The sequence below is a fragment of the Bacillus rossius genome, chromosome 1, assembly GCF_032445375.1.
Source record: "Bacillus rossius redtenbacheri isolate Brsri chromosome 1, Brsri_v3, whole genome shotgun sequence".
Taxonomy (NCBI): Eukaryota; Metazoa; Arthropoda; class Insecta; order Phasmatodea; family Bacillidae; genus Bacillus; species Bacillus rossius.
The window spans coordinates 188,125,006-188,151,961 of record NC_086330.1 but is presented as its reverse complement, the minus strand read 5'-3'; the positions used below and the strand labels follow the sequence as shown (position 1 = coordinate 188,151,961).

The following is a 26,956-nucleotide window of genomic DNA, read 5'->3' as shown; positions in this document are numbered from 1 at the left end:
AGGGACGCAATCTTTATGTGTCTATCTCCACTTGCTTTTATGATGCATCTGTGCCCCAGCACTTTCCTCTCTTGGGGAATGGAATGGGTGAAAAAATATAGAATAGTCAGGAAGGAAACACAGGTATAAAAAATTGTATTCTTTTCTCTTTGTGTTAGGCAGCGCTGAGGGTGGGAACATAAGTGGACCCATTACTGCCACCTCACAGTCATACAACAAGACAGAAAGCAGACAGAGAAAGATTGAGGGTCAAATGGCCGAGACATAGAACACAAGAACTACACTATCTATGAAACTCAACTGAATATGGTGTGATCCATAATTGAGGGTGACCCTTGAGGTGAAAACGTTAGATTATTATGCTCAAAATTATATATACGGCTCACAGGCAAGGGCAACCCTTCTGCCGATAAATACAGAACAAATGGGATGAATCTTTTAAACACAAAGTCATGGTTGATGCTTTTGCCAATTTGTTTTGGTTGAACTAGTTTTAACAGCGATTTATAAAAAGCCAACCCTACATCCCAAGCAGCACTACTAGAACAGGATCCCCTTGGTTAAGTGTGTGGCAGTTGTAACGAGACGGAGAGCAAGCACGCACTTGGGCCATGGAGTGAGCTTGCTGATGAGGTCCTCCACGGCCAGGGTGAGGCCGCGCACCACGAGCACGCTGCCCACGCCCTTCCACAGCGTGGTGATGCCCTGTCGGCCGTGCAGGTGCACCATCACTGGCACCAGCGTCACCGGCAGCAGGTGGTAGCGTGCTGAGTTGTGCACCTGCCGGTCAGCATCACTGCCTCAACACCTTCGACACCACCACTTGTAGCTTCAATGTTTTATAACACTTCACTCTATGACCAAACTAAAAATGGTTTCATTATTCGAAAAGTGCAAAATGGAGATTTTTTTATATGTGTGAAAATTTTACAATTTTAAACTATCAGTGCATGCAACTCTTTCAGTAAATTTCTTCGACTAAGCTGTAAACAGAGCTAAAAAATTGTATAAGTGACACAGTTCGTATGTACAATCGGCGGTTTTTCAACTTTCTTTCAACTTGCTAGACAGACAGATAATTCCAGATGGCTTTTAAAAATTTACGAGTTGCCCAAGGATTTACTGGCACAAAAGAAATCATGGCTAATTCAAGGTCCCTGATTTTCCCAAGTCACCTTGGCATACATAGTTTACAACAATATCAATTTTTGGCCTGTGATAAAAGGATACAAATTAAAGGACATAATAACAGAGTATTAACTTTTTTGTAATTCTTTAATTTTTGTATGAATAAAGCTTGAACTGACCCAAAAATTGTGCAAGCTAAGCTAGAGGTGAAAAGATAGTAATGTAGACTTTACTTACAAAGTTGTTTTTAGAGTTGTTCCGATACCGATACTTAACTTTTATTAATGTACTTGTATCGGGCATGGTATCAGGCCAATACTTTAGTATCGGGTTACAAAAAATACAAACAGCCTTTTAAGCATTATCTATATCAGCAATATTTTTCAACCAGTTGGTCCAATAAGAAATAAAATGTTTGCTTACATAATAGACCATTGCCGGCAGTGAATACCTCATGTTATCGTTATCTTATCTTTATAGCCTGCCTGTCTGGGGCTCGCGCTGCACAACACAGCAGTAATAACAAACAAAAGCAACTGCTACGACACACCAATGATAATATCACCAGGTACGGCAATGCTGATGCATACAAGTTTCGACATCTCACATCTGGGGGCCTATTCTTGACGCTACCGGAATAATTCCGCTAGCGGAATGACTAAATTCCGACAGAGATTTGCTAAACCCTATTCTTGAACACTCGCTAGTGGAATTATGTATCGGAATGATGTCACAGACTGTCGGAATTATTCCGCCACCTCCTTTGCTGGCGGAATCACAATTTCGCTAGAGATTTCAGTGTTTGTTGTTCTTCGGAACTCGATCTGTTGAAAATGGAATCTCTTTTGGATTCTGAACTACTTTAAAATCGTGTGGATGTTTGGTTAAGTTAGGTTCGATACATTTAAGTTTTGTAAAATAGTGCGGATGGCTGGATATATTAGGTTGGCTACATTTAAAACCAACAGTAACTTATTTACCCCGTTATATTATGTGATGTATATTCAGATAAAAATACGTAACGTGATACTGTAGGTAGGCCTATCACCTAGTCGTAGGTTATTTGATTGAAATTCAATTTAATCATAAAGGAAACAAAAACATTACTTATATAACATCTTATGCAATGGGTTTAGGTGTCTGTCCAAATTAATGTGTTACGCAGTTTCGCGCTGCGTAACTATACGACTACCAGACAGCGGCCCTGGCTATCTGATGGATACCACCCGCAGCACAGGGGCGCGCAATGTTCGATTTATGCGCGCCGGACGGCACTACATCGGGGCCGCTCGGTCCGCTTCGACTCCGCCCGGTTTCGCGGGCTTCGTCCGGAACAACCAACGATGACGTACTTCCGCCGGCGGGTATCCAGATTGTTCCTCGGTCGGGCCCCGGCGGACTATATAAACCGGCCCAGCCAACGCTTCTGCAGGCAGTCTCCGACTGGCCCAGCAGCATGAACCTGCAGTGACTACCATCTACACCACCGGCCTCCTCCGTCACGCTGCCCGATGACGTGGCGACCGCTTCAGGAAGAAAACGGTCAGAGCCGTTGTCAGAATCTAAGTCCGTAACGGACTCTGAAGATTTTTTAACCCAGTAGAAATATTACAAGTCCACGAGGGACTTAGAATAAATTCAAGTCACATTTGTTTGGACTTAGAATTTTCGCAGAGTGAGGAAATAGAAATTTGCCTCGTCTGTAGAATGAAGGGAACTGTCTCGTGAAGGTTACGGGATAAGTAAAGTAAATGTTTGACTGGTGTTGAAAGTAAAACGGCAGTGGGGCAGCGTGGCAAGAGACGAAGGAGAGGTCAAATACCGCATAACGTAAAGTGTACCAACTTGCAATACGTTGAGGCTTACCGTAACGTAACCAACGTAGTTTTACGTAACGGATTCGACTGAACTGTAATAGTTCCCGGACTACACGATCAACATAACGAGCACTCCTGATAGAACTTCAAAACGCAGCTACTTCGTTGAACGACTGACGAGCCGAGTAATGATAAAGACTGTTCGCAGCAATATTGCCGGGGCGTCACGGCATACCGCTGTCAGTAACCAGGAGACTTTTGAAAACGACTCGCTGAGTGTAAGAACGTGTGTGTAAGAACGTGAAAATTTTAAGTATCATAAGTTAGGCATTGATACTTACACCAGAAACACTGTTTAACTTTAAAGAATCAGACCACGATGAATGAGAATTTAAACTATGTAGTTACGTATATCTAAACTGTACTATAAGAGATTTCATGTCAGTTTTCCTTAATAATTTATTTCATATTTTCTTATTCTCTAATCGTATTTGATTTGTTTGGCAACGTTAAATTCATGTTAGTACAGTTAGTTAACGTAATATTGAATGTGCCCAAAAACCAATTGATTTGATGTTCATATTTTTCTGCTAATATAATTTGCTGTTTGCCTTATAATAAGGCGTTAACCTAATGTGTGTGACATATATTTGTGATCCGATATTGTTAATTATATTTTTCTGTTCACAGACATCGTGGACACTTGCTGTATTCTTCAAAATAAGAAATCAGAAGGTTGTCATACGTATATGAAAATGTGTGTATTGAAGGATGTGATGTTGTTATTACAAGTTTTGTTATTAAAAGCACTTTTGTTTCTCAAACTTAAGAACCTCTTTCTGAGATTTCACCCCTTGTCCTCCCGCCCTTCCGGACTGGAGGTAACAAATGCATTTAAAAATTGCAACACGAGTGCTATTCCAACCTTTAAATTCTGTGTGTTCGTGAGAAATAGCTTGTAATCGAACTACAATTTAAAGTCTAAGTATATAACATTTGTTCTGTGATTGGAAATATCAAACAGTATCTTAAATATTAATGAAAGTTATATTTGCAATTTTTCGTTACGTAACATTTTACCTACTGTACATGAGAAAATATGGAAATTTTCGCTGTGTAGAAATTTGATACGTATTTGTAGTGTTTTGTGATAAGTACTATTACATAGTTTCCATATGATGTAATTCGTTTTTCACACTAAATATTGCATAAATTAATCATATTTTGATTAGATGAAAACTAGAGTGGTATGCTTATATAGGCTATGGACATTTATTCGTAAAAAAGGATAATTGTTCCAGGGGATTGAAATGCACTCGAAATGAGTCCAGTTATTTATGAATTTCGCTCAATTACAATTGATTGTGATAATAAAGTTTATCCTTTTTACTCCTCTCCATCTTGCCAACCTAGCCAACATTCCTGCCACTGAGGTATACACACGTAGAAAATATCCTTGAAAACAACTTACACCAATAAAAACCCACACAAGTATTATTAAATAAATGACAGAAAATATAGTTGCTGATAGACTTATTGATAAATACATAGATCGTTTCCCAGAAGCCCCTTCTCCAAGCAATTACTAAACTTCTCCCAAAATAATTGCTAAGAAATTGTCCATAAAAGTTATCATTTTGTAATGACTTGCCGTGATTATAAAAATCGTAATGTACACATTCATACATGATTTGCTGAACCAACAAACACTGCAAAAAATTTATTTTCACCTAAAATACACTCAAAAATATTATACGAGTTGGAGCCAATTATGCAGAAACTATAGACTAAAAATGGTGTATTTTAAGTAATATGAGTTTTTTTTAAATACTAAAACAAACATGAACCTGTAAAAATTTTTCGTAAATATTTGTGTATTTATAGTAATTTTTCCGTAAGAAAGAAAGTTGACATTTGAAATAGAAGACAATATTTTTCCCTGCTTAAATTTTTCTATATAAGTTATAGAACTTTCCCTTTATCGGGCGTAACTTTACTACTCATTTTTAATTATTACTTGTGTAATGCTATTTATACACACATCTTCCACGTCAATCAACTAGAGAAAAGAGATAAATATAAAGAAGAAATTTTTCACTCTTTCATGAGAAATTCTCCTTCCCACATTGTGATTGGCCTTCTATCAGTGACGTCAACACTAAAAGCAACGTTGCCTCATTTCCATAGAGACTTTTCGTTACCCCGACAATGTTGATTCTGATACCAGCTATAGCATTTTCAAGAATAGGCTTTTAGCTCTCTATCGGAATGAAACTATTGGATCATTCCGCTAACGGAATTATTCCGGTAGCGTCAAGAATAGGCCCCCTGCACGGAGAAGTTTACGACAAAAACACGTGATACCATCGATATTGTTCCAGTTACGGTACTGCGACATCTCGTGACTAAGCAAAGTACTATTCCGTGAACATTTTTGCATGCCAACAAAAACGTGTGGTGCGATTGATATGTTTCATTACACTGACATCTTTGCAATGCTTGAAAAACAAATACTGTTTTGTTTACGTTATTAAGGTTTCACGAGTGTTTAGTGTTTTCGACTAGTACTGTTTTTAGGATTGCAATCACGTGTCTTGTGTTTTATTTAGCAGCAATGAGTTATTATTAACTGGTAAAAAAAAATGTCTAGTGTGTGGAAATACTTCTCTAAAGACTTGACAGAAATAAGTAAAGTGAAATGCAACCACTGTGGTAAAATCGTGTCTCGGGGTGGTAAGGATAAAAGTAATTTCACGACATCAAATCTTACCAAGCATTTGAAACATTGTGTTTGTGATACACATCAAAATGTGTTGAAACTGAAAGCTGAAAGCTTGGAGTCAAAAAAACACTAAAGTGTTTCGTTTGCATCTACCAGTCAGAGTATTCCTGAACAAAGTAGCAGTAGTAAACAACTTACCTTAATAGATACTTACAATAAAAATTGCAAGTATGAGAAAAATGACAAATGGACGAAAGAAATAAGCACAGTAATTGCAGGAATGCTTTGCTTGAACAAACTACCATATAGATTTGTGGAAAGTGAGGGTTTTAAAGTGTTGATGAACAAGATATGTCCAAAATATGACATTCCAGGTAGAAAATTTTTTGATAATTATTTGATACCTGAAATGTACGAAGAAGCGAAAGCAAAAATATGTGAGATTTTGACTAGAGCAGATGAAGTATGCATCACCTCAGACTAATGGACATCTGTAGGAAATAGGGATTACATCTCCATTACTGCACACTTCCATGACCCTGACTTCAATAAATATAGTTTAAAAAACTAAAGAAACATGCTTTTAAAGATTATCAAACTAAAAAGTTAAAAATAATTTTAAAATTTAATTTATGACAATAGTATATAAGCAATACTAGTATAAATGAGAAAAAAGCTTGAGGCGCTTTGTGCCATATTTTTTGTATATTAAGCGCCCCATGCTTTTTTCTCATTTATACTAGTATTGCTTATATACTATTGTCATAAATTAAATTTTAAAATTATTTTTAACTTTTTAGTTTGATAATCTTTAAAAGCATGTTTCTTTAGTTTTTTAAACTATAATTATTTTTAACTTTTTAGTTTGATATTCTTTAAAAGCATGTTTTTTTTTAGTTTTTTAAACTATATTTATGTATAATTATCATAGGGAAATGAGTTACCGACACTACCTATTACCATCTGAGATAACTATTTGGAGTTGCAACGTCACAAAGAAATGGTAAAGTCTCTCTGAATCATTTACAGTTAGATGTATGGATATAATCTTAGAATTTACCGGGAAAAAAAAAAAACATTTTTTTTTTCGGCGTGACCGGGAGTAGAACCCACGATCGCTGAATCCGAAAGCTGACGTCACAGAAGTCGCGCGCCTTAGACCGCTCGACTAACGAACGTAATGAATTTGGTGGGACATTTTACAGTGATGTGCCACTCACTCTTAGTCGAAAGAGTTACAGACGGACAGACAAACAAACATACAGGTGAAGCTAATATAAAGCATGTAAAAAGTATCATTTGCTCTTGGAAGTGATGCCATTTGAAGGTGCTACACACAGTGCCCAATTGATATTTGAGAACATGAAAACTGCTTTTGCACAGTGGAATATCTCAACTAAGGTGAAAGCAGTAGTCACTGACAATGCTGCGAACATGGTTGCAGCAGTAGCAAAACTCAATGTTGTGCATGTGGGTTGTTCAGCTCATTCAATCCAGCTGGTAAGTTAACTATTAGGTATGTTACTAAATTTATTGTAGAGATTTCCTATCAATCTGCTGAACAACATTTTTGAAACTTAATGGATCAGTTTCATGATTAGGCTATTCTACCAGTAATTTTCTTCATTTTATGTAGGCCTATTTACCATTTATTTTTGTTTTAGGTTGTCAATCAAGCAGTTTTGAACCATCCCAATGTACGAAAGCTTCTCAAAATGGCAAGACAACTTGTTGGGTTTTTTAAGCATTCAACATCTGGAATGAAGGCTTTGAATTCAGCACAGTTATCATTGGGTCAAAAACAAATGCTTATTACAAGATGAACCCACTAGATGGGATTCAGCATTTCTTATGTTACATCGGCTTGTCGAGCAGAAAGATGCAGTTGCAGGTTAGTGTATTTTCATTTCATTTTATTCTATCCCATTTTTCCATATTTACAAAATGCTTACACAAGCCCTAAACGTACCTTTTCGTAAGATAACTTTTTTTCTTTTTTCAGTTGTAGCAAAAAAATTCCAACAAGTTACAAACTTGGAACCATCAGACTGGGTCTTGGCTGGCAATGTCCTAACAATTCTAATTCATTTTGCTCAGTTCACAAATAAGATCTGAAAATAAGACACATCTATAGCTGATATTTGGCCTTTGATTCATGGCCTAAAATCAGTTTTACTTGACTTGCAAGAAGAACTAGAAAAGCAGAATGTGACAGGTTTATTGAATGACCTACATTCAGAGCTGGTAAGACGGTTTCCACTTTTTGACTTCAAGGCTAATATTTTGGCAACAGTGCTGGATCCTACGTACAAACCCAGTTTCTTCGATGATGATGATGATGATGATGATGATGACACTGACAACACTTTGAGAAAGTGCAGAGAACTGATTTCCGAAGAAATTTATCTCATTGAACCTGCTGCTAGTTCCAAGAATAGTCAAAGCTATGATGATGATGATGATGATGATAACAATGAATGTGAAAAAATAACAGAAAATCATCAACGCTCTCTTTTGCAGGTTAGTAACATAAATTTTAATGGTTCAGGAAGTTTAATAAAAATTTCTTGTTTAAGAGTCGATTTTTAATGTCCATTGCTTTATTATCTAGGTAACCAAAAGACTGATAAGTCAGAAGGCCAAAAACAAAAGATTTGCAGTTGGTGAAACCAGTGTTGAGAGTGAACTGAATGACTATCTTAGCAAGTCTCCTGTCAGCTATGATACATCCCCGGCTAGTATCTGGGGTTCTTCACCATACAAGAATCTCAAGAGATTGGCCAAATTCTGGCTTGCTGTACCAGCTGGTTCAGTCTTCTCTGAAAAAGTATTTTCGCAAGCTGTACTTATTGTTACAGATCACCACAGTCTATTGCTTCCTGAACATGTAAACCAATTAGTGTTTTTGAAACAAAATTTGCACTATCTTAAGTAAAGTGAATGTGTGTATAAAATGGGCATCAGATTTACTTTAGCTTGCAATCTTTCTAATACTGTGCAAACATATTTCAATTATTACTTTGTTATTTTAATAGTGTAGTATAAATAAAAGTATTTTTTTAAATTTTGATTAATTTTTAAATTTTTTTTTTTACATTACTGCACAACCAGGGTTTCTAGCAAAAACACTTCATAAAATTCCTGTACAATTCCCGTACATATATATAACAAATTTAAGAACACGCAACAAAAAATTCACAAAAATAACACTGGTCAGTTTTTTAAATTACAAAAAATTACATCCTCCAAAAATTAAACAATTTTTTAGGCCATGGCGCAAAAAATTGAACATTTCTTAGCTATTCCACTTTTTTTTTTTACAAAAATTAATCTCCACAACTTAAATTTATAATTTTAAACATTAAATAGTTTCATGAAAGTGAATACCAAATTACACAACAGTATGCGTACCAAAAACTTGACACTTTAGAGACAAAATACTTGACAGACTACAAAAAAGAAATTAAAATCTACTCATCAGACATACAGAATAAAATTGATGTAAATGGAATTGTTTTATAAATTATGTATACATGGTTTAACTGAGTGCTCTTAAAGGAAGAAATTATAATTTAAAACAATGAATTACAATGACAAAGACTTAATATGGTTGAGAATGATAATCTATTTCACATAATACTTCTGCAAGTTTGAGCATGATCATTTACAAAACACTAACTCGCTACATTTTTACGTCATTCATACTTCTGCAGATCCTTGATTCTTTCATTAATGAGTGACACCGCTCGTTCTGTATCTTGTAACAACTTCAGTTTCTTTATTTCTAACTCCTTTAGTTCAGCAGCAGCACGTTTTCGTTCTTGTTCAGCACTTACAACTTCAGTATTCTTGAGTTCTTTAAGTGCTCCTTATATTTGGAATGAGCATTTCTAACCGAATGAATCAATTTCTTCGTTACTTCAATATTAAGAAGTCCTCCTTCATTGGCAACAAAGTCAAACACACGTCGCTGAGCAATTAGTGATGCTTCTTTCATATTCTCAACCAAAATGTGTTTGTTTATCGAAAATCCTCGTTCTACATGAGCATTCCCGTCCGAAATTATTAGCAGCATCTTTAAAACCCTTGAAAGATTTTCATATTCTTGTTTGTCATGTACAAAAGACCACCATAACTGATCAAGTCGACTTTCACTCCTAGAAAAAGATTTCATTTCATCAATAACACTTGGATCAGAACACAAAGCCTTATATTCTCTATCGGCTCTTTCTACGACACTGGATGAAAACAAATTTGCGTCAAGAATTACTTCTAAAGCAACTGTCAGTTGCTTCTCAGATCCTTCATTTGAACATATATGAGCAGGGTTCAGACAAGTCAGTGCTTTGGTTAATTTGTATTTTAATGGAGACTTCTGCAAAAGTTTCACTACAAAATGCTGCATTGCAATTCTGCAATCTTTCTTGAATAGCAAGATGTCCTTCTCTGAAACACCAACACACTTATGCAATGCAGACCTCGTACCATATCCAACATCAATGTATTTTATGTCCTTCATATTCACAAAAGAGTTGTTACAATCTTTCTTCAAAACATCACTTTTATGCAAAGGTGTACTTTCCAAAATAAGCTGTCTAAGAGAAATGGAGCCATTGGGACATCTGCCTGAAATTCGGTGAGGAAAGGTTCTACATCATTGGCAAGTAACTCGAAGAATGCTAGTTTGGCTGTAAGAAGCTTGTCAGTCAACATCTTGCTCACAAGTGAAAAGCTGCTGCATGAGTATATATTTCTGAACATTGGGTAAAATTTCTCTGGCCCTTTGAGTTACTTTACCATTTTCAATCCACCTTACAGCGCACACTTTAAGAGGGAAAACATTTGAGTTTGAAGCCTTCACATAATCACCACGTCTACCAGGAGCCTCTTTGAATAAATTATAGAGGGCTCTACAAAACTCTATAATCTCCCAACCAGTCATTCTAATGCCTGTTTTGAATGCATTATGCACTATGTGAAGCCCACATGTACCTATATCCAGCAACTGGGGGTACCCTGGCTCTGATCTCAATTCTTTCAAAAGCCTGGCAACTTTGGCATTGACATTTGGACCATCCATTGATAGCTGTATTACTTTATTTAAATCAAGTCCATCCAACCCAGCTTTAATGGCATCCAGAAGATCTTCTCCAGTCGTATGAAAAAGAAACACAGAAGTAAGATATCTAGAAGTCACTTGATTTATTTTCGGATCCCAAAATCTTAAAAATAAATCCATTTGCTGTTTTTGTGCCACCTTATTCATACTCTCATCGAAACTAAGAACAAAATGATCACATCCCTGCAAAGTTGTTTTCAAAAGTGTGTCAAAATATGGAGCAAGGCCATACACAATAACATAAGAAATTTTATCCTTCTAAAGCTGCATGTTGTTAGCAATAGGATCTGTAGGAAACATTTTACGAAAGAGACACACACTACTGGCAGCCCCTCTTAAAGAATCGTGATTCATGACAGTTTGCATACACCACAATGCCTCGGCACTCGTTACTTCATCTTTCTGCAGATATTTATCAAAACGATGTGAAACTAACTGAGTCTTTGCTGTCACTGAAGAAACTACATTCAATGAAACATGAGAAGAGGTACTCACACCTAATGTTGAGGATTCACACAATTTAGATGATAGTACACCAGACACTGATGTCAGTTCTTCTGGATGACCAGCTGAGGAACTTGAAGTCGCAGAAACAGCCCAGGAATCGATTGCTGCAGACTTCTGAATGCTTTTACACTTACTTACGTGCTTAGCTCCTTTAGAATGGCTGACAACGGCTGTTCTCATTGAGAGGATGGAAAATGTTGTGTTACATAAAGAACACTTTGCAGAATGACGATCACCTTTTACTTCTTCAGCCCATGGAAATTCATTCTTCCAATCACTCTGGAAAGATATCTTTCCTCGTGATTTACGAGCCATGCTTCTGTGTGATCAAGAACCTAAAAATACAAACATTTAGTCTGTATAATAAAAATTTTATTGGTGTTTTGGCATGGTTCAAAAGAATTAATGTTTCTTAATCAAAAAGCTTCAGATGAAACACAAATAAATTTAACAAAATATTTTAAATAATAATTTATATTTAAAATTAAATATAACTGAGAGAGGCAGGGAAATTATTTTGTAAAACTTATGTTTACTGAAACAAAAATTTATACACTTTGATATCAAAACATAACCTTATGCTTGGTAGTTATTTACAATGGTCCTGGTACGACGAAGTTATATTTTATGTAAACTGTTAATCCTATGAAGGCTTGCATATTTTGGTTACCTAACAGGCAACCCAAAACAAAACCCAATTAATTTTCTTCTGTTAATCACATCTAGGTTCACACACACATAAGGTTTAATATAGAACAGCTCTATATACAAATGTTAACCTGGATAAAGACAAATACAACTCTAACACATGTAAAATTAAACCGTACAGTATTATTTGGAGCAACGTTTAACTATTAATTATAACTGGAGGAAAAGGTACTTTCGGGATTAAAAATAGTTAGGTAATAAATGAAAAAAAACTTAACATTTACCATTAATAATTACACATTTTGAAAAATTACGTTTTGAAAAACTAGCTATTGTTAATTTTCATTCACAAATTCAAAAAAAGTCATTGATTTTGTAGGCAAAATTGTCTACATGTAGGTACACAGTGCTAACATACTCATTTTACTTATATTAAATTAACCCGAACACTACTTGCTCGCCTTGCGTAAATGTGAGCATATACTGAAAAGTCAGTAATTATATTAATTTATACATATATATAATACAAAAATTACGAGGCACGTGGTATGACACAAAATAAATGCAAATGGAAACTCTCCAAACAATACCACTAAAAATCACAATCCAAAACATAAAAGGAAAGTGAAAATGTATACTTACACATGTGAATTATTTTACTGATGCAGTTTTTGCATCAAAACCAAAGCAAAACGAAGATGGTAAATCTACCAGATCAACCACGCAACAATAAATCACGCACACGCCATTTTGAGCACAAAGAATAAACGAACGACCTACCACATGCAGCCAACACAAAAAAAAAACTTCCCTTTGGTTTTATACATAGTCGTCTGCTCTTGCAAACATTTTGTACTCAATCGTTATTCGGTAACGTAAACAAATAAGATGATACTTCTCGGTAAACTGGGAAATTATTTTTTTTAATTTTTTTTTTTTTGCTTTTATAAAATCCCCGCACATGTTAAAACAATTTCCGCACATTCATGTACATTTCCCGTGCAAATAAAATCCATGTACAATTCCCGTTTTTCCCGTTTTTCATGGCCGCTAGACACACTGACAACAGTATCGGCATTTAAAAATATAAAATAATAAAAAAAAAACACTGGTATCGGGGTATTGGAATGGTATCGGAGTATCGGTATCGGTATCTGAAAATATGGTATCGGAACCACTCTAGTTGTTTTTGTATTGGCCCTAGAATCAATCTGTTTTAATAACTCAAAAAATAAAAATACCTGTACATATATGTATTTAAATTGTGCTACTAGTTACGCACTATGATTGAAAAGATTCCTGGTATTCAACTTAAAAAGTACCTAATAAATATGTAGAAACCAATTTTTAAGTGTTATCTAGCACAGGAAAAAATACTTGTGGGTAAATGTGAATGAATTATGAATGAATGAAAAATTAATGAATGATAAAACAAATATTAGTGCCTACCATAATGACTGACGAAATGAATGAGTGGGGGAAACAGGAGTGTACAAAGAAAAGCCGATGACTCACTGCAATGTCTGCCATGTGTCCCACTTGCGAAACTTCTGGGTCTAACCCTGCCAGGAATCGAACCTGGACTGCCTTGGTAGAGGGCGAGTGATTTGACCACTCAACAACCATGGCCTCTGGTTGAAGTAGTGGTTGTTTAGAAAGGTGTTATTGATTTTTGTCACATGTATTATTCAGGCTTGCTCTCAAATAAATAATTAGTATAAGTTACAGTTAGATCAAAATGAAATTATAAATGAAATACAAACTATTATTAGAATGTTGATATAAATCATGCCCATGATCATACAGATGTTTAGGGCATGCCACAGCTCACTACTGATACACAGTTACACCGTACGGAGATCGTCCGGCACCAGGAAATTCACAGCGGACATTCATACCTGGCACTGTCTCCTCAAGACCACAAACGGATGACTCAGCAGGTTCTCTGTGATCAGACTGACGAGCCCCACGCCGAGCCCCACGTACTTCTTTACTACAGCATCTGTGGAGAGACCACACTGGCATGAACATACTACCTCACAGTCTGTAGCGCACTATGAACAAGGACCATAGAGCCACCATTATTGTTTAAGAATTACTAATTAACTTCACAGGAGCAGTAGTACGTGGAATAGTTCTAAATTAAATCTTATTGGTGATAGTTTAAAAAAATCATAAACAACCAAGATTAGAGAATGTACCACTATAAAGCATTCAGTGTCATAATTATTATTTATACAGTAGAAAATATGTTAACTTTACTTGCTACGCTATAATATGGAGCAGGATGGTGTAGTGGTAAGACACTCGACTCACGTTCCAGAGGACCCAGTTCGGATCCCAGATCAGTCTTATTTCAGTTTTCTACAGTTTACTGGTCACTCCAGGCAAACGCTGGGAGGTTTCTGCCACAGGCCGGGCTCATGGCTTTCCCAGTGTCCCTGAACTGGGGTGTTGAGTTTACCCTCTGTAACGACCTCAGTGTCTACCATCTGTACAAGTATATATATTTATGTATATATGGCATGAGCCAATAACTAAGCTTAATTGTTAGGTATTTATTTATGTATTACATGTTCTAAAGAGCCTTTATTTATGGCCAGTTTTACATGTAATCATTTACAAAATACACAGAAATAAAACTACCATTAAAAGTAAGACATCAAGAAACTAGATTAACATTTGAAACAAAATACTTTTAGGGTTACATATACTATAATGTGCTAGGTGTGTGTATTCTAGTGTATGTGTGTTAAACCCTACCACATTAAGTCATAGTATTAATATGACAGTTTTGTAAAGCGGGAGCCAGAATCTATGTATGGAACTATATAAAATAATAAACGAGCTGAAACTGTACTTCTGGTGTTTATTCAATAAACTTCTGTGAACACCATACTACAATACATCATTTAATACTCTTTTATATAAAACATAATTGATTTTACCATTCTTTACATTCAATAAGTATTATAATGTAGCTACGGATGATTTGAATGGTTAATTGTGGTAGATCAGCTCTGAGAAGAGATGATTATCAATATAATTCTTAATATAAGATTCAATTAAAGGAAAACAATGTTAAAAAACTTAAAATTATTTATCCACAAACTAAACTCAGTGTAAGTAGAGCTAGACCACTGGGTGTCAAACATAAAGTTAAATTAAAACAAAATAAAACGATGAATAAATAAATAAAATAAATTTGTGACTTTTTGTTATGACTGAACCTCAATTATCAACCTAACTTGGTTGAAACCATTCGAATCATATGTATTATTTTCCAGCAACAATGCTTCTCAACGACACAATTATTTAATTATAAAATATGATAGTTTAGTTCAGTACTGGATGGCTGATACAAAATGGTGGCAAAACAGTTTATTACGTCAAGAGAAAAGTTACCATAGGCCCTCACTCTTTTACTTTATATACACAACCGTACTTCTGTGATGGCTCTGTCTCTTGACATGAAAGAACTTCGTAGACACGTAGTGGATGGAATCATTGTCAGCTGCTGGAACCGGGACCTTTGGTCAGCCTAGGTGATGACTCCAAGTTGGAATCTGCATGGCCTCCGTGTCAATTCTGGGATCAGCAACCACAGACTTCCTTCCTTCCATGGAAACTCTTTCTCTCGTACTGTATAACGTCGTCAAAACGTAGTGATATCCTCGTCAGACCCACATTGTAAGGATTAGGCTTCTTGTAGTCATCTTTATTCCAGAAACCTACATTGCTTTAAAATGATGCCAACTTTATAGTTTCTTCCACGTTTTATACAGTGCTTGGTATTCCTACAGTTTGCAGGAACATCCGATGTTTGACATTTAATGTTATAATTCGTCAGACTCATAATTCTACAATTTCAGTGTAAAAATTGTTAATTAAAATAAATTTTTATTCTGCAACCATTTATTCAATATCTTGATATTGGTTTTTAATAATATTCACCGTTCTTGAGGTAAAACTAATATATTCATGTAAATTTCACATATAAATGCTGGATCATCGGAGTATAATTTCTTGTCTCTTGTAAGTTCTGATTCAAACTACATACTGTTCTATTTGAAGGTTTGGTTGTTGATTTTCCCAGACGATGAAACTCTCACCACTTGTAAAACATAAGTTAATCATCTTATGCTGAGAACTAACAGTTTGCTGACCAATGCCCCTTCTCATTACAATTTTGTATCATTTCTCAAATTTACATATAAATTTTCAAAGTTGTGATTTGCACTTATTTTTACTTTCTGAATACATGTGTTGATACAGAAGATATATTTCCAAATGTTCAAAGTACCAAAATACAAAATTTAATAGCATAAATATTCAATTTTAATAAATTATCAATAGATACACGACTTCCTATTTAGTCTCTTGCTGTAACTAACAATGCATTGGAGAATGCAAATATAAAACATGAATTTAATATATACAAAAACCATTGAAATGTCCAATGAAACATAGCAAACCAAAAATTGTAACATATTGTAATAATTCAAAGACAAAATAATAAACATATTAATTTAGTACCCTGAATTATTGTTCTACGAAGGTGTTGTTTCACTCTTTACAATACCTAACAAAAAGTAAACATATTCAACAATTTTTGCTTTAAGTTTGTATAGTTCCTTCAAATCATCAATCATTCTTTCATGATACAAATTGTGATATTACTACCCGACTCAGTGAAGTTAATATCCTACACTTGTCCTTCACAGAGATGATTAAAGAAAACCAAAATATTATCACACACATACATACATATATATATATAACTAGCTGCCCGACCCTGCTTCGCACGGCTATACTAATGGAAAAAAAATTAAGCCACATCTCCCATTTACAGTAATGGTAAATAAAAAAATTCAGTGAAAATGTATTACAATGCTGTATAATGTACCAGAGAGAAAATTAATAGCACCGATGGTTTCCCGAATCGTGCACGCAACGTACAACTGATGTATCCGTACTTCGCTACGACAGTCTACAGGCAGATCACTCTTGCGCCGCTCATTATACATGCCCCTCCTTGTGGGTAGTACGCCACTGCCGTGCGATGCCCGTTGACATGGAGACGCAGAAGGCATGAACAATGCAAAATCCTGTTCTCATGCAGACAAAGTACCCACTGTTGCCTGGTTTTAACCACCCATGGGATCTAATTTTCGGAAAATGGCATCCTGCGTAACATAAGGAACATTACTGTGAAGTTTCAAGTCTGTAAAATATATATACTTGAAAAAAAGGGCAATAAAAAAACAAATTAAACACAGAGAGAGGAAAAAAAACAATAGTTTAGGTTTGCGATTTAAAGTGATAAAAAGTATTTAAATAAACTGAACTCTTATGAGGGTACTGATTGCTTCGTTGTTAATATCACACGGGTGTTTTTTTACTTGTATGGGAAAATTAAGAATGATAAGGCATCTAGTGCGTGGAAACATTGTTAATAGGCAATAGGAAATAAACTTCTATGCACCTGCGGCATTGTCAACAACACTTCGTACGTGTACTGCATGTTGTATCTAACCCCTTCAACGCATTTGATTCTAAATTGGACTTTTAGTAAGGACCCCTAATGTTATTGATAATATAATATAGCCTATAGCCTTCCTCGATAAATGTACTATCCAAAACTGAAAGAATTTTTCAAATCGGACCAGTGGTTCCTGAGATTAGCGCGTTCAAACAAACAAACAAACAAACATACAAACAAACTCTTCAGCTTTATAATATTAGTATAGATAAAGTTTATAAAAAATTTTATTATGTTCATGTTCAAAAATCTCTGATCAATATACTATGACTTCTAGATTAAAATATATAAAGACTGGTTAAACTATAAATGGTATTACTCCAACTAAACTATTAATATGCATTCTTACCTTTGCCAAAAAAAATTCTGCAAAAAGTTATTTATCTTCAACAATAATTATACGTTAGTTAGAATTACTTACCAATATGAATTTCTAGTATTTCGGATAAAATTCTTGAATGTTAGTAAGATGTCTCAGAGTTAAATCATACAACTCAACTAAAGTAGCTCAGGAAAAACACATGAGTAGCTATTATAACAGATAATTATTATACAGAACTACTGGTTAGCTAGTTAATCACAATAAAGCATACAAATATTTAAAATTATATAAATGCCTTGAGGAAGCCTCTAATATTGTTAACACATAAAATACTTTAGAGGTCAAACAAATTCAAATAGGTAATTGCATTCCTACAACTAACAAATAACAAACAACATCAACACATACAATGAGACTAATACCTTAATTTTGCTGAAGTTTACATCAATTGTTCATCATAAAACTTACAGATCTTGTAGTAGAAGAATAAGTGCAGGATATCTGCAGGTCATATGTTCTTAGCTGGAATAGAATGTAGACTATTTTCCTTTTGCACAAATGATTTCTCAAAGTTCCCCTTGAACCATTCCGATGTAGCAAATGCACTTAAATCTTGAAGAAAAGTTCTATATATAAGTTGTAGAAAATGGTCTATATTGTCTTGAAGATCTAATCCTTTTTACAAGTTCTTCAGTGACTACGAATGTTCATTGGATTATATAATAATGTGCTCATTTACAACACTCAATTTAATCAGTTATTTATTTATTTTTATTTGTAGCATGCTCACCGACAGCTATGATAATTTAATAGTGGGCACAAAAAAACTAAAATACAAATACAGAAAACTCAAAAAAAAAAGCTTATAACAACACAGAAGCACAAGTACATAACAAATATGGTCACTGCATGGAGCCAGGCATTGCAAGCAAGATTGCACTATGCAAAGTTGGTCACCACCACATGAAACAAACCATGTAGATGGGCGCACCTGCAGGCAGTTACAATCGCACACATGTAGGTCGAAAGACAATACAAACACAGCTATATTAAAACAAATACAAACATAATTGCATAATAACAAAAAAGTATGTAATGATTTAAATAAGACAAAAGAGGAAAAAAAATTATGATTAAGAATATCACATATAGTATACAATAAACAGATGAAACAAAAGGATGAAAGCAAAGGTACAATTAACTTTATGATGGGGCAGAAGATATAACTTTTTTAACAATTTTCTTATCACTAGTTTGATGCAAAAGGTTCACATGATGAGACTATATATATATAATGTCATTAGTGTTTGTTATTTTGGTCATATAAGTACAGTGGATTACAACTATTAAATGAAAGTATTTTAATGCCAGACACTTCAAATAAGCAAGGACAATTTAGTTTGGAACTACGTATAGCAATTATTAATCAATATAGGAACTAAAATCTTTCTTTGAGTTGAAAGAGAACCTAAATGAGAATTTAGATCAATGTTGTCGAAGAGAAACACATGGTTCTAGCAAGATTCCTTGATTCCACGATTCATGCTTCCACTAATCACAGTGGTAAAAATTTAAAGAAAATAATATTAAAACAGATAAAGAAAATCCCTACGCCATGAATCTGTTCAGTTGAAGTCTAGTGCACCTACGTGGCTGATCGGTACCTTCACATTTATGACAAAGTCCTATGAAAGACTTTAATTAATTTAAACATAACAATCGACCTTCTGAGACGGGTACCTAAGATGTAAGAAAGAGTTTAGTACAGTTCAAAGATCATCAGAATTACTTGGCCAATAGTGGGTAACGATGTCCCCAGGGTGCTGGAAGCACCCAGAACTGTCCTCAGGCTGTGATGATGTGCCCCACGCCAAGATACCAAAGCCATTGGGTCATTTAAGTATTGTGCTGGAGACATTAAAAGCATAAGGCATTAAAAAGTTTACATAATTAAAACACAATATTAATAATTATTAATATAAACCCTTTACATTGTTAGTATATATTTTGGAATACAAAAAATTAACAATGACAACTGTTACTTAAAGCTAAAAATCTGGAAAGGGATCAAAGGAAAAAACCCTTTTAAGTATTACGTTGGGGCAGTGTAGGTAAATAAGATTAAATACATAAATATTACCATTGACATTACACACTGCTGTAACAGTAGACCTTTTAGTTTCACAAGGACATGAGGAATGAACAGAAACAAGGTGTGATTCCGTCTGAATATAATTACTCTATATTTATTTAAATGATGAAACTTAACAGTTGAATGAGAGACAAATATATAAGAGGTATTAAAATGTGTTAAAATATTATTTCAAATACATAATTTAAAAAAAAACTCTCGGATATGTTAAAAATACGGGCCGGCACTAATTAGAATATTAAAGGTTTCATTTAACATAAAAAAAATCAATTAAAAAAAATACAAAGAGGCACAAACAATACCAATGTAAGAGCTTAAAGTCCAGAACGAAAGTTTTATATAGTTCTTATCTCTTCAAACTTAGTAATTTAAAAGTTATTCCAAAGGTTCATAAATATTGTAGAACCGGAGGTCTGATGTTCGCTGGCCGGAGTCCAGCAGTCAACATGGCGTCAGGGCACCTGTTTGTTGGAGAGGGAGTGTGCGAGAATGCGGCTAGGTCCGCATCCGGCTCTTGGACCTGTCTGTGAACAGTCCGAATCAAACATGATCAGAACTGGTACACAGACAATTAGCAAACTGGGCAGAAAATGCCTGCAAAAAGATAAGGGGAGGTCTGGAAATAAAACTGATAGGAACTCACCAGACAGGGAAGGTAGCTTCTAGAGCCGAAGCGTAGCACGTCCGGATCTGAAGATCGCAGAATCGCGGGAGTCGCGGGCGTTTCCATAATTAAAAAAAGAAATATTAAAAAAAATAACAACTATGCTGTGTACAGACAGACTAAACTACTTAAAATAATTTATAGGGATAGCATCGCTTGTCTAACTGACTATATCTTCGGTTACGGCCGGACAGAAGTCTAGCTGTGAGTCTCGCCGATCCGCCGATAATCTAATGCAGTCCGTCTGGAATCGCAACGCGAAGTGTCCCCGGAGGGGCCACATCTCTTAATTAAAAGGAATAACTCAATCAAAAGGTGGGGGGGAGACTTTGGCGTCCGGACTGAAAGGTTGGATATCACAAAAAACTCTGACTTCGATATCTCAAAGTTGGTAGCACTGGCCGATTTTAGCGCTACCTGTTGAGGGGTATCCGAAACAAAAAGGGATTGACTCGCCCGAGGCGTCTGCCACAGCCTGGGGCTAATGGCGCAGCCGGTGCTGCTCTCTGGCGGCCTAAAGGGAAAGTAGAGGGAGGACATGAGGCAATGTCGCCACCAGGTGTCGCGGGCGTTAGCTCCACTCGTTGGCGACAAGTGCAGAAGCTACTATTTCTGCCACTAGATGTCGTGTGTGGTCCATATTTGCACATATTTCTTCTGTGGCAAATTGTCCTTGAAGTAGGCCACTGCCTGGCGAGTTCACGTCAGGGCAATGATCCTGGGCTAAATTCTGAGAACCAAAGGGGGGGACGAGGCTGGGAAAGAGGGTCCACGAGATACTCGGTCATGCCGAGACTCGCTGGGCTCAGCGGGCCTCTAAGAAATAGAGCTTGCAAGCCAGAAGCTGCTCTATGCAAATTTAGTCATGTAGGGAATTAATATTACAGACCACGGACGTGACTGCAAGCGGGAGAAATGTCATCCGGGCTGCTAACGATGTCTTTAGACTTGCAAAAGATCAGATTGGCCCCTGAGAAAAGATGCCTCGGGGCTTTGCCCGCAAAGTTTAACTAAGTGTAAATCACCCTTTTGTAACCAAATTATATGGAAAATAAAATTACCAAAAATAATTTAAAATTATAATAAAAATTTTAAAAAAAATAGCGGAAGTACCTAATTTCCGGCACATAAGTTACCTACAACCATTCAGTGAAAGGGCATTTAGTCCAGTCAATAAACGCATTGTAGAGTGCATGGAATATGCAAGAATTTTTGACTTGGGGACCTTGTTAGGAGTAGTTAGAAAGTAAACATGCTAAAAGTCCCCGCCCCTGGGAGGTGAGCTAAAGGTGGGAGGGGGGTGGGAAGGGCCTTTTTTTTTTGTTTTTTCGCTTATATCTCAGAAGCGGTGGACTGTAGAAACAAATGATTCAAACAAAAATGAAAGATAATAAAATTTCCTATAAAATGTTTTCTGTACATATTTGTCGAATTACCAACAGTTTTCGAGATATACGTTATTTAAAACTGATAATTTTCTATAAAATCATTTTTATCTCACTCTTTTAGTCAAACATTTGCTTCTAGTGCCTCCCCCGATCATTTCTCAAAAAAATTATTAGGAACGAAGTTGTAGAGCGTTAAATTACCTTTAATTTGATATAAAATTTTGCCAATGAATCATTTTAACTGTTGTAATTTTATATCTTCATGAATAACAACACTTCAACAATGGAAATATGGTAACTACAAATGAAACAGAATTTTTTTATAATAGTAGTTTTTCAATTATTATTAATAATCATACAAAGAACATATTTACATGGGCTGATAGTAATTCAAAAAAATAACATGACAGTCGCTGGTACTTCACGCCCGGGAAAGGGTTAACATTGTGGAAGTCCTACGAGAAACAAAGGCCGTGTGGAGGGGGATGGAGTTTCCTACTCAGGTCTCTTTTTTTATCTTCAGTTCACTTCAAACGTTCGTCGAGCGTTGTACAGAAAGTGTTTGTGTCTGTAATATGGGTACATTTTACGTGTGTTTTTTTAATATACGCAAATGTTGACAGTGTAGTGAGCGCAATGGCTACTCGGTGTTTTGTGTGTGATGAAACAATCAATGAACCGGGTTATAGTGTTTCCACAGTGACAAAAAAAGGATTATTATCACTCGTTAAAGCAAGCAGAGAAAGGGGAGATGGCAATAGCTCATTTTTAGAAAGTTTGGACACCCTTCTGATTCATATTAAATGTCGAAAAAATTACACAAGACCGCAATCAATCAAGGCTCATTTAAAGAGACAGTTACTTTCAAAATCATCAGAACCACCTGAGCCTGCAACTTAGAGGTCCAAACAATTCAAATTCGATTTCAAAACAAAATGTTTCTTTTGTGCCGAAAGTGCTGAGGGTGAGCAAAAGAAGCCCAAGGAGAGACGTAGGAAGATATTTTCAGTTACTAATATCACAAAAGGATGCAACAAAACTGACAAACAAGTAACAAGTATGGATGCTGCTCGAGCTAGACATGATCAATAGGGAGATGAAGTGATGGGTCGTCTTTCCTCCGTGTATGATTTAGTTGCAGAAGAGGCTGTGTATCATGATGAATGTCGGTTGGACTTTGTGAGGCCATTATACCAGAAACCCTCAACATCCACTTATGAAGACTATGTTTCACATGCAATGGAACAGGTTAGTGACTTACTGGAGGGGAATAGTGACTGTCAATTCACTGTAAACGAAATTATTGGTGCTATTACTGGGAGGAAACCTGAGTGGAGAACTATCAAAACAGAACTGTTGAAGAGGTATAAAGATCGCATAATCGTGACGGCAGGAGCCAACAGATTTAAAGTACCAGTAATTTGTTTTAGAGACACTGGGTACAAATTGCTTACCAACACTTGGTATGATAACAAGGAAAACAATGAGCAAGCAGAGCGACTTAGATTCGTCCGAAAAGCTGCTGAGATAATAAGGCAAGACATTCAGAGTGAAGTGTACAATTATAACACTTACCCACCAAGAGATAACTTCTTGAAGGATGCAGATTCTCTCCCCCAATCCCTCCAAATGTTTCTTGAGGAGGTTATGTTGAAAAAACAAAGAAAACTGAGGAATCAAGGAAAAAATGTGTTGCTATTGGACATGCCATCACATCTTCTTGTTACCAATACTGACAGGAATTTCCCTTCTGCTACACAGGAAATACGCCTCAAAGAACTTAATTCATCTTTTAGCAAGTCTGGGTTTCAGCTCATCATACTACGAAGCACAAAAATTAGAATTATCTGTGATTGCCCACGCTCAGCTAACCAACAAGGCAGCTGCATTCAACCAACTTGTTTTTGTTAATGTGGATTTCAATGTTTGCATCATAGATGGGCTTAATACCTTCCATGCTATGGGTGGGATCAAATGTGTCACTCCATTGAACCATATTGAAAAAGGTTCAGAAATACCAAGATTGAACACAATGCCTTTGTCTGCTGAAACTGGGAAACTCGGAATTATTCCACTAGAAACATACACCGCGATGAAAGGAGGTCTACAAAATGTGACTGTGGCGCCCATTGATATACCAGAAGAGCCACCACATCCTGCACCACATGACATCCTATGGTTGGTTGCCAAAAAGCAAGGTATTGCAGTTCCAGAATGGAAGGGGTACATGCATTGTATTACAAGATGAAAACCAAGTAAAAAGACTCGAGTGACTAACCTTCCTTTTATAAATGCTCCTCCATCGGAATATGACACAGTTTTTACAGCACTGCACTATGCACACAAGTCAAAAAAATATATTCGTAACTTTCAATCAACCCCTATATTGGAAAGCCAGGGATATTGTTGCAGCTGCCATGGATACATCACTCTCTGAGCTGTCAAGTTGTGTTGTACGTCTCGGCAGATTTAATCTGCTATTGTCATTTTTAGGGTGTGTAGGATACCTCATGATGGGAGCTGGTTTGAAAGAAGCTTATCCACTATATATGCTCCATTATCAGTAGACAAAATGCTGAATGGGCACACCTTTGCCAGAGCAGTGCGAGGTCATTTTCTCATTGAAAATACCTTGTCAAACATTATATTAGACCAAGTCGAACTCATGGAGGAAGAGCAGACATGCATCAGCACCCTTACATCAGATTTTCTCTCCGAGCCTCCCTCACTGAATTCTTTGAACCAAGACAAATTACTCCAATCAGTGGCTAACAAATTTGGAGAAGCGATGGATCTCAAAATGGTGAATTTGATAAGGAGTTCATCCATGCAGAGAGGTCTGGTGATATCCTTGCTCACCTTAACTGTTGTAAACGAATGATACCCTATTTTCATGCTGCTGGACATTTTCCATATGCCAAGTCTTGCCACTTATATGTACAGGATATGGAAAGCCTCTCTACTCGATTAACACCAGAGGAGTATGATAAGTTCGTGAACAAAGGCTACTTCACTATGAGAAGGAATGACCAGTTCTGGTCAGGCATGTGGTCAGATATGACAATTGAGACAACCTTGATGCGATCATTCTCAAGCAGAGGTGGCATGAGCCATGGTAGAGGTATGACAGATAGTGCTCTCAGTAAATGGGTAATTGGGATGACTGCAACTCAAGACATATGTGCTTCTCTCGAAGAATATTGTGGTGTTTTGTTTTCATCAAGTGAGCAGCACAAAGATTTTGGAAAGGCTCGCCAAAGTCGAGATGCAAGTGACATTGGAAAGCTTACACAATGGTTTGATAACCACCCTCCTTTTCTAAGGACCGAGAAAATCATGTCAATAGCAACAGGAGTCATGGGAAATGATACAATATTATGTCATGATGCAGTTACAATTGGCAAACGAGCAATGGCGAAAATTGAAAACATGCCATTCACAAATATTAAACTGTCACGGAAAGATCGTGCACTTCCTCTTACCTCAATGAATTCGACAATCCAGATTGACAATGAAAAAGTTGTCGTGGATCCATTCTTGCTTTTTCAGTGAATTTCCATTACCAAGAAATCGGACGAGGATTTGAAGAATTATATGCAATATGAACTGGCTTCCTATCCCTTGGCATTCTTCAATGAAAGTGAAATGAGGAAGTGCAGAAAGTCAGCGCTATACACACTGTTTAAGCAAATTGATAATTATGTTGATTTAACTACCTTTGAATTAGTTGTTGATGGGGGATTCCTGGTCCACAAAGTTGTTTGGCAAAAAGATACAACTGTATCAACCATTTGTGATGGTTACATTATATTTCTGAAGACCCATTACAGTGGTTTTTGATGGGTACACTGACACATCAGACAGCACGAAATCAGCGGAACAGAGTCGACGATATCGACTCAGGAGATGTGTGGACATCAGTGCCAGTTTGGAAAGTGAAATCAAGGTCAAAAAAGAGGATTTCCTTTCTAATTTTCATAATAAGAGTCAGCTGATAAACCTACTGATAGTGAAGCTGAAGAAAAATGGGATAAATACACTTCAAGCTTCAGGTGATGCTGATGTTGATATTGTAATGACAGCTATCAATAAAACGCAAAATTCCTCGGTAGCCATTATTGGAGATGACATCGACTTGGCTGTTCTCTTGAAAGCCAAATCTCCAACTGAATGTGACATTCTTCTGGTAAAACCTGGAAGAGGAAAGGTTAAGACGAGTGTATATTCATCACAACAGCTACAGCAGGAGTTGAAAATTAAGGACAATACCCATCTGCTATTTTTACATGCATTCACAGGCTGTGATACAACATCTGCAGCGTATCGCAAAAGTAAAGTGGATTTTGTCAAAATGTACCAGAAGTCCAAGAACATACAATGGGCAACTGAGGTATTTCCCAACTGTACTTCTTCCCCTGACTCCATTGAGACAGCTGGGATCATGAGTATTCTCTCATGGTATGGCGCTCCGCTACAGAAAAATCCCTCAACGAGTTTCGCTACAAATCATTCATCAAAATAGTTGCAAACATGAAGCCTGATCTCTCAACTCTACCTCCAAGTGAAGGAGCTGTTAAGCAGCATACATTTCGGACATATCACCAAGTACAGCTGTGGTTAGGGGAGGAACCTAATGGTGGGGCACCCAATTGGGGTTGGGAGAGGAGGAATGACCAACTACGCAGTTCTGAAACTCTCAGAGTTGGATGCCGCCCCTGAAGAAATCTTGAAGATGATATTTTGCCGATGCACCAAAGGATGTGAAAGTGGCAAATGTAGTTGTAGAAAAGCTTCGTTAAACAGCTCTGTGGCATGCCCAAATTGCATGGGCAATTGCAAAAATGGTGTCGCAATATTAATTCAGGAAGAAGGCGATGATGACAACAATACTTTACCAATATCTTTGGACGATGTCTCCACTGCTGACGAAGATGAATAAGACTCGAC

The 26,956-nt window shown here is 36.3% G+C and overlaps 1 protein-coding gene across 2 annotated transcripts in view; it reads right to left on the bottom strand.

Moving 5' to 3' along the window:
• LOC134527154 (mitochondrial outer membrane protein SLC25A46-like) overlaps positions 1 to 26,956 on the bottom strand; it is a 253,647-nt gene that overhangs the window by 137,824 nt on the left and 88,867 nt on the right. The window contains exons 2-3 of one of the 2 annotated variants that reach the window (XM_063359548.1): positions 13,840 to 13,943; positions 605 to 780 (exon numbers count right to left, since the gene is read on the bottom strand). In XM_063359548.1, coding sequence (XP_063215618.1) covers positions 605 to 780; positions 13,840 to 13,943 — 280 coding nt within the window. Of the gene's footprint in view, positions 1 to 604; positions 781 to 1,365; positions 2,265 to 13,839; positions 13,944 to 26,956 lie in introns of those variants that run through there. The other variant, XM_063359549.1, reaches the window with a different exon arrangement.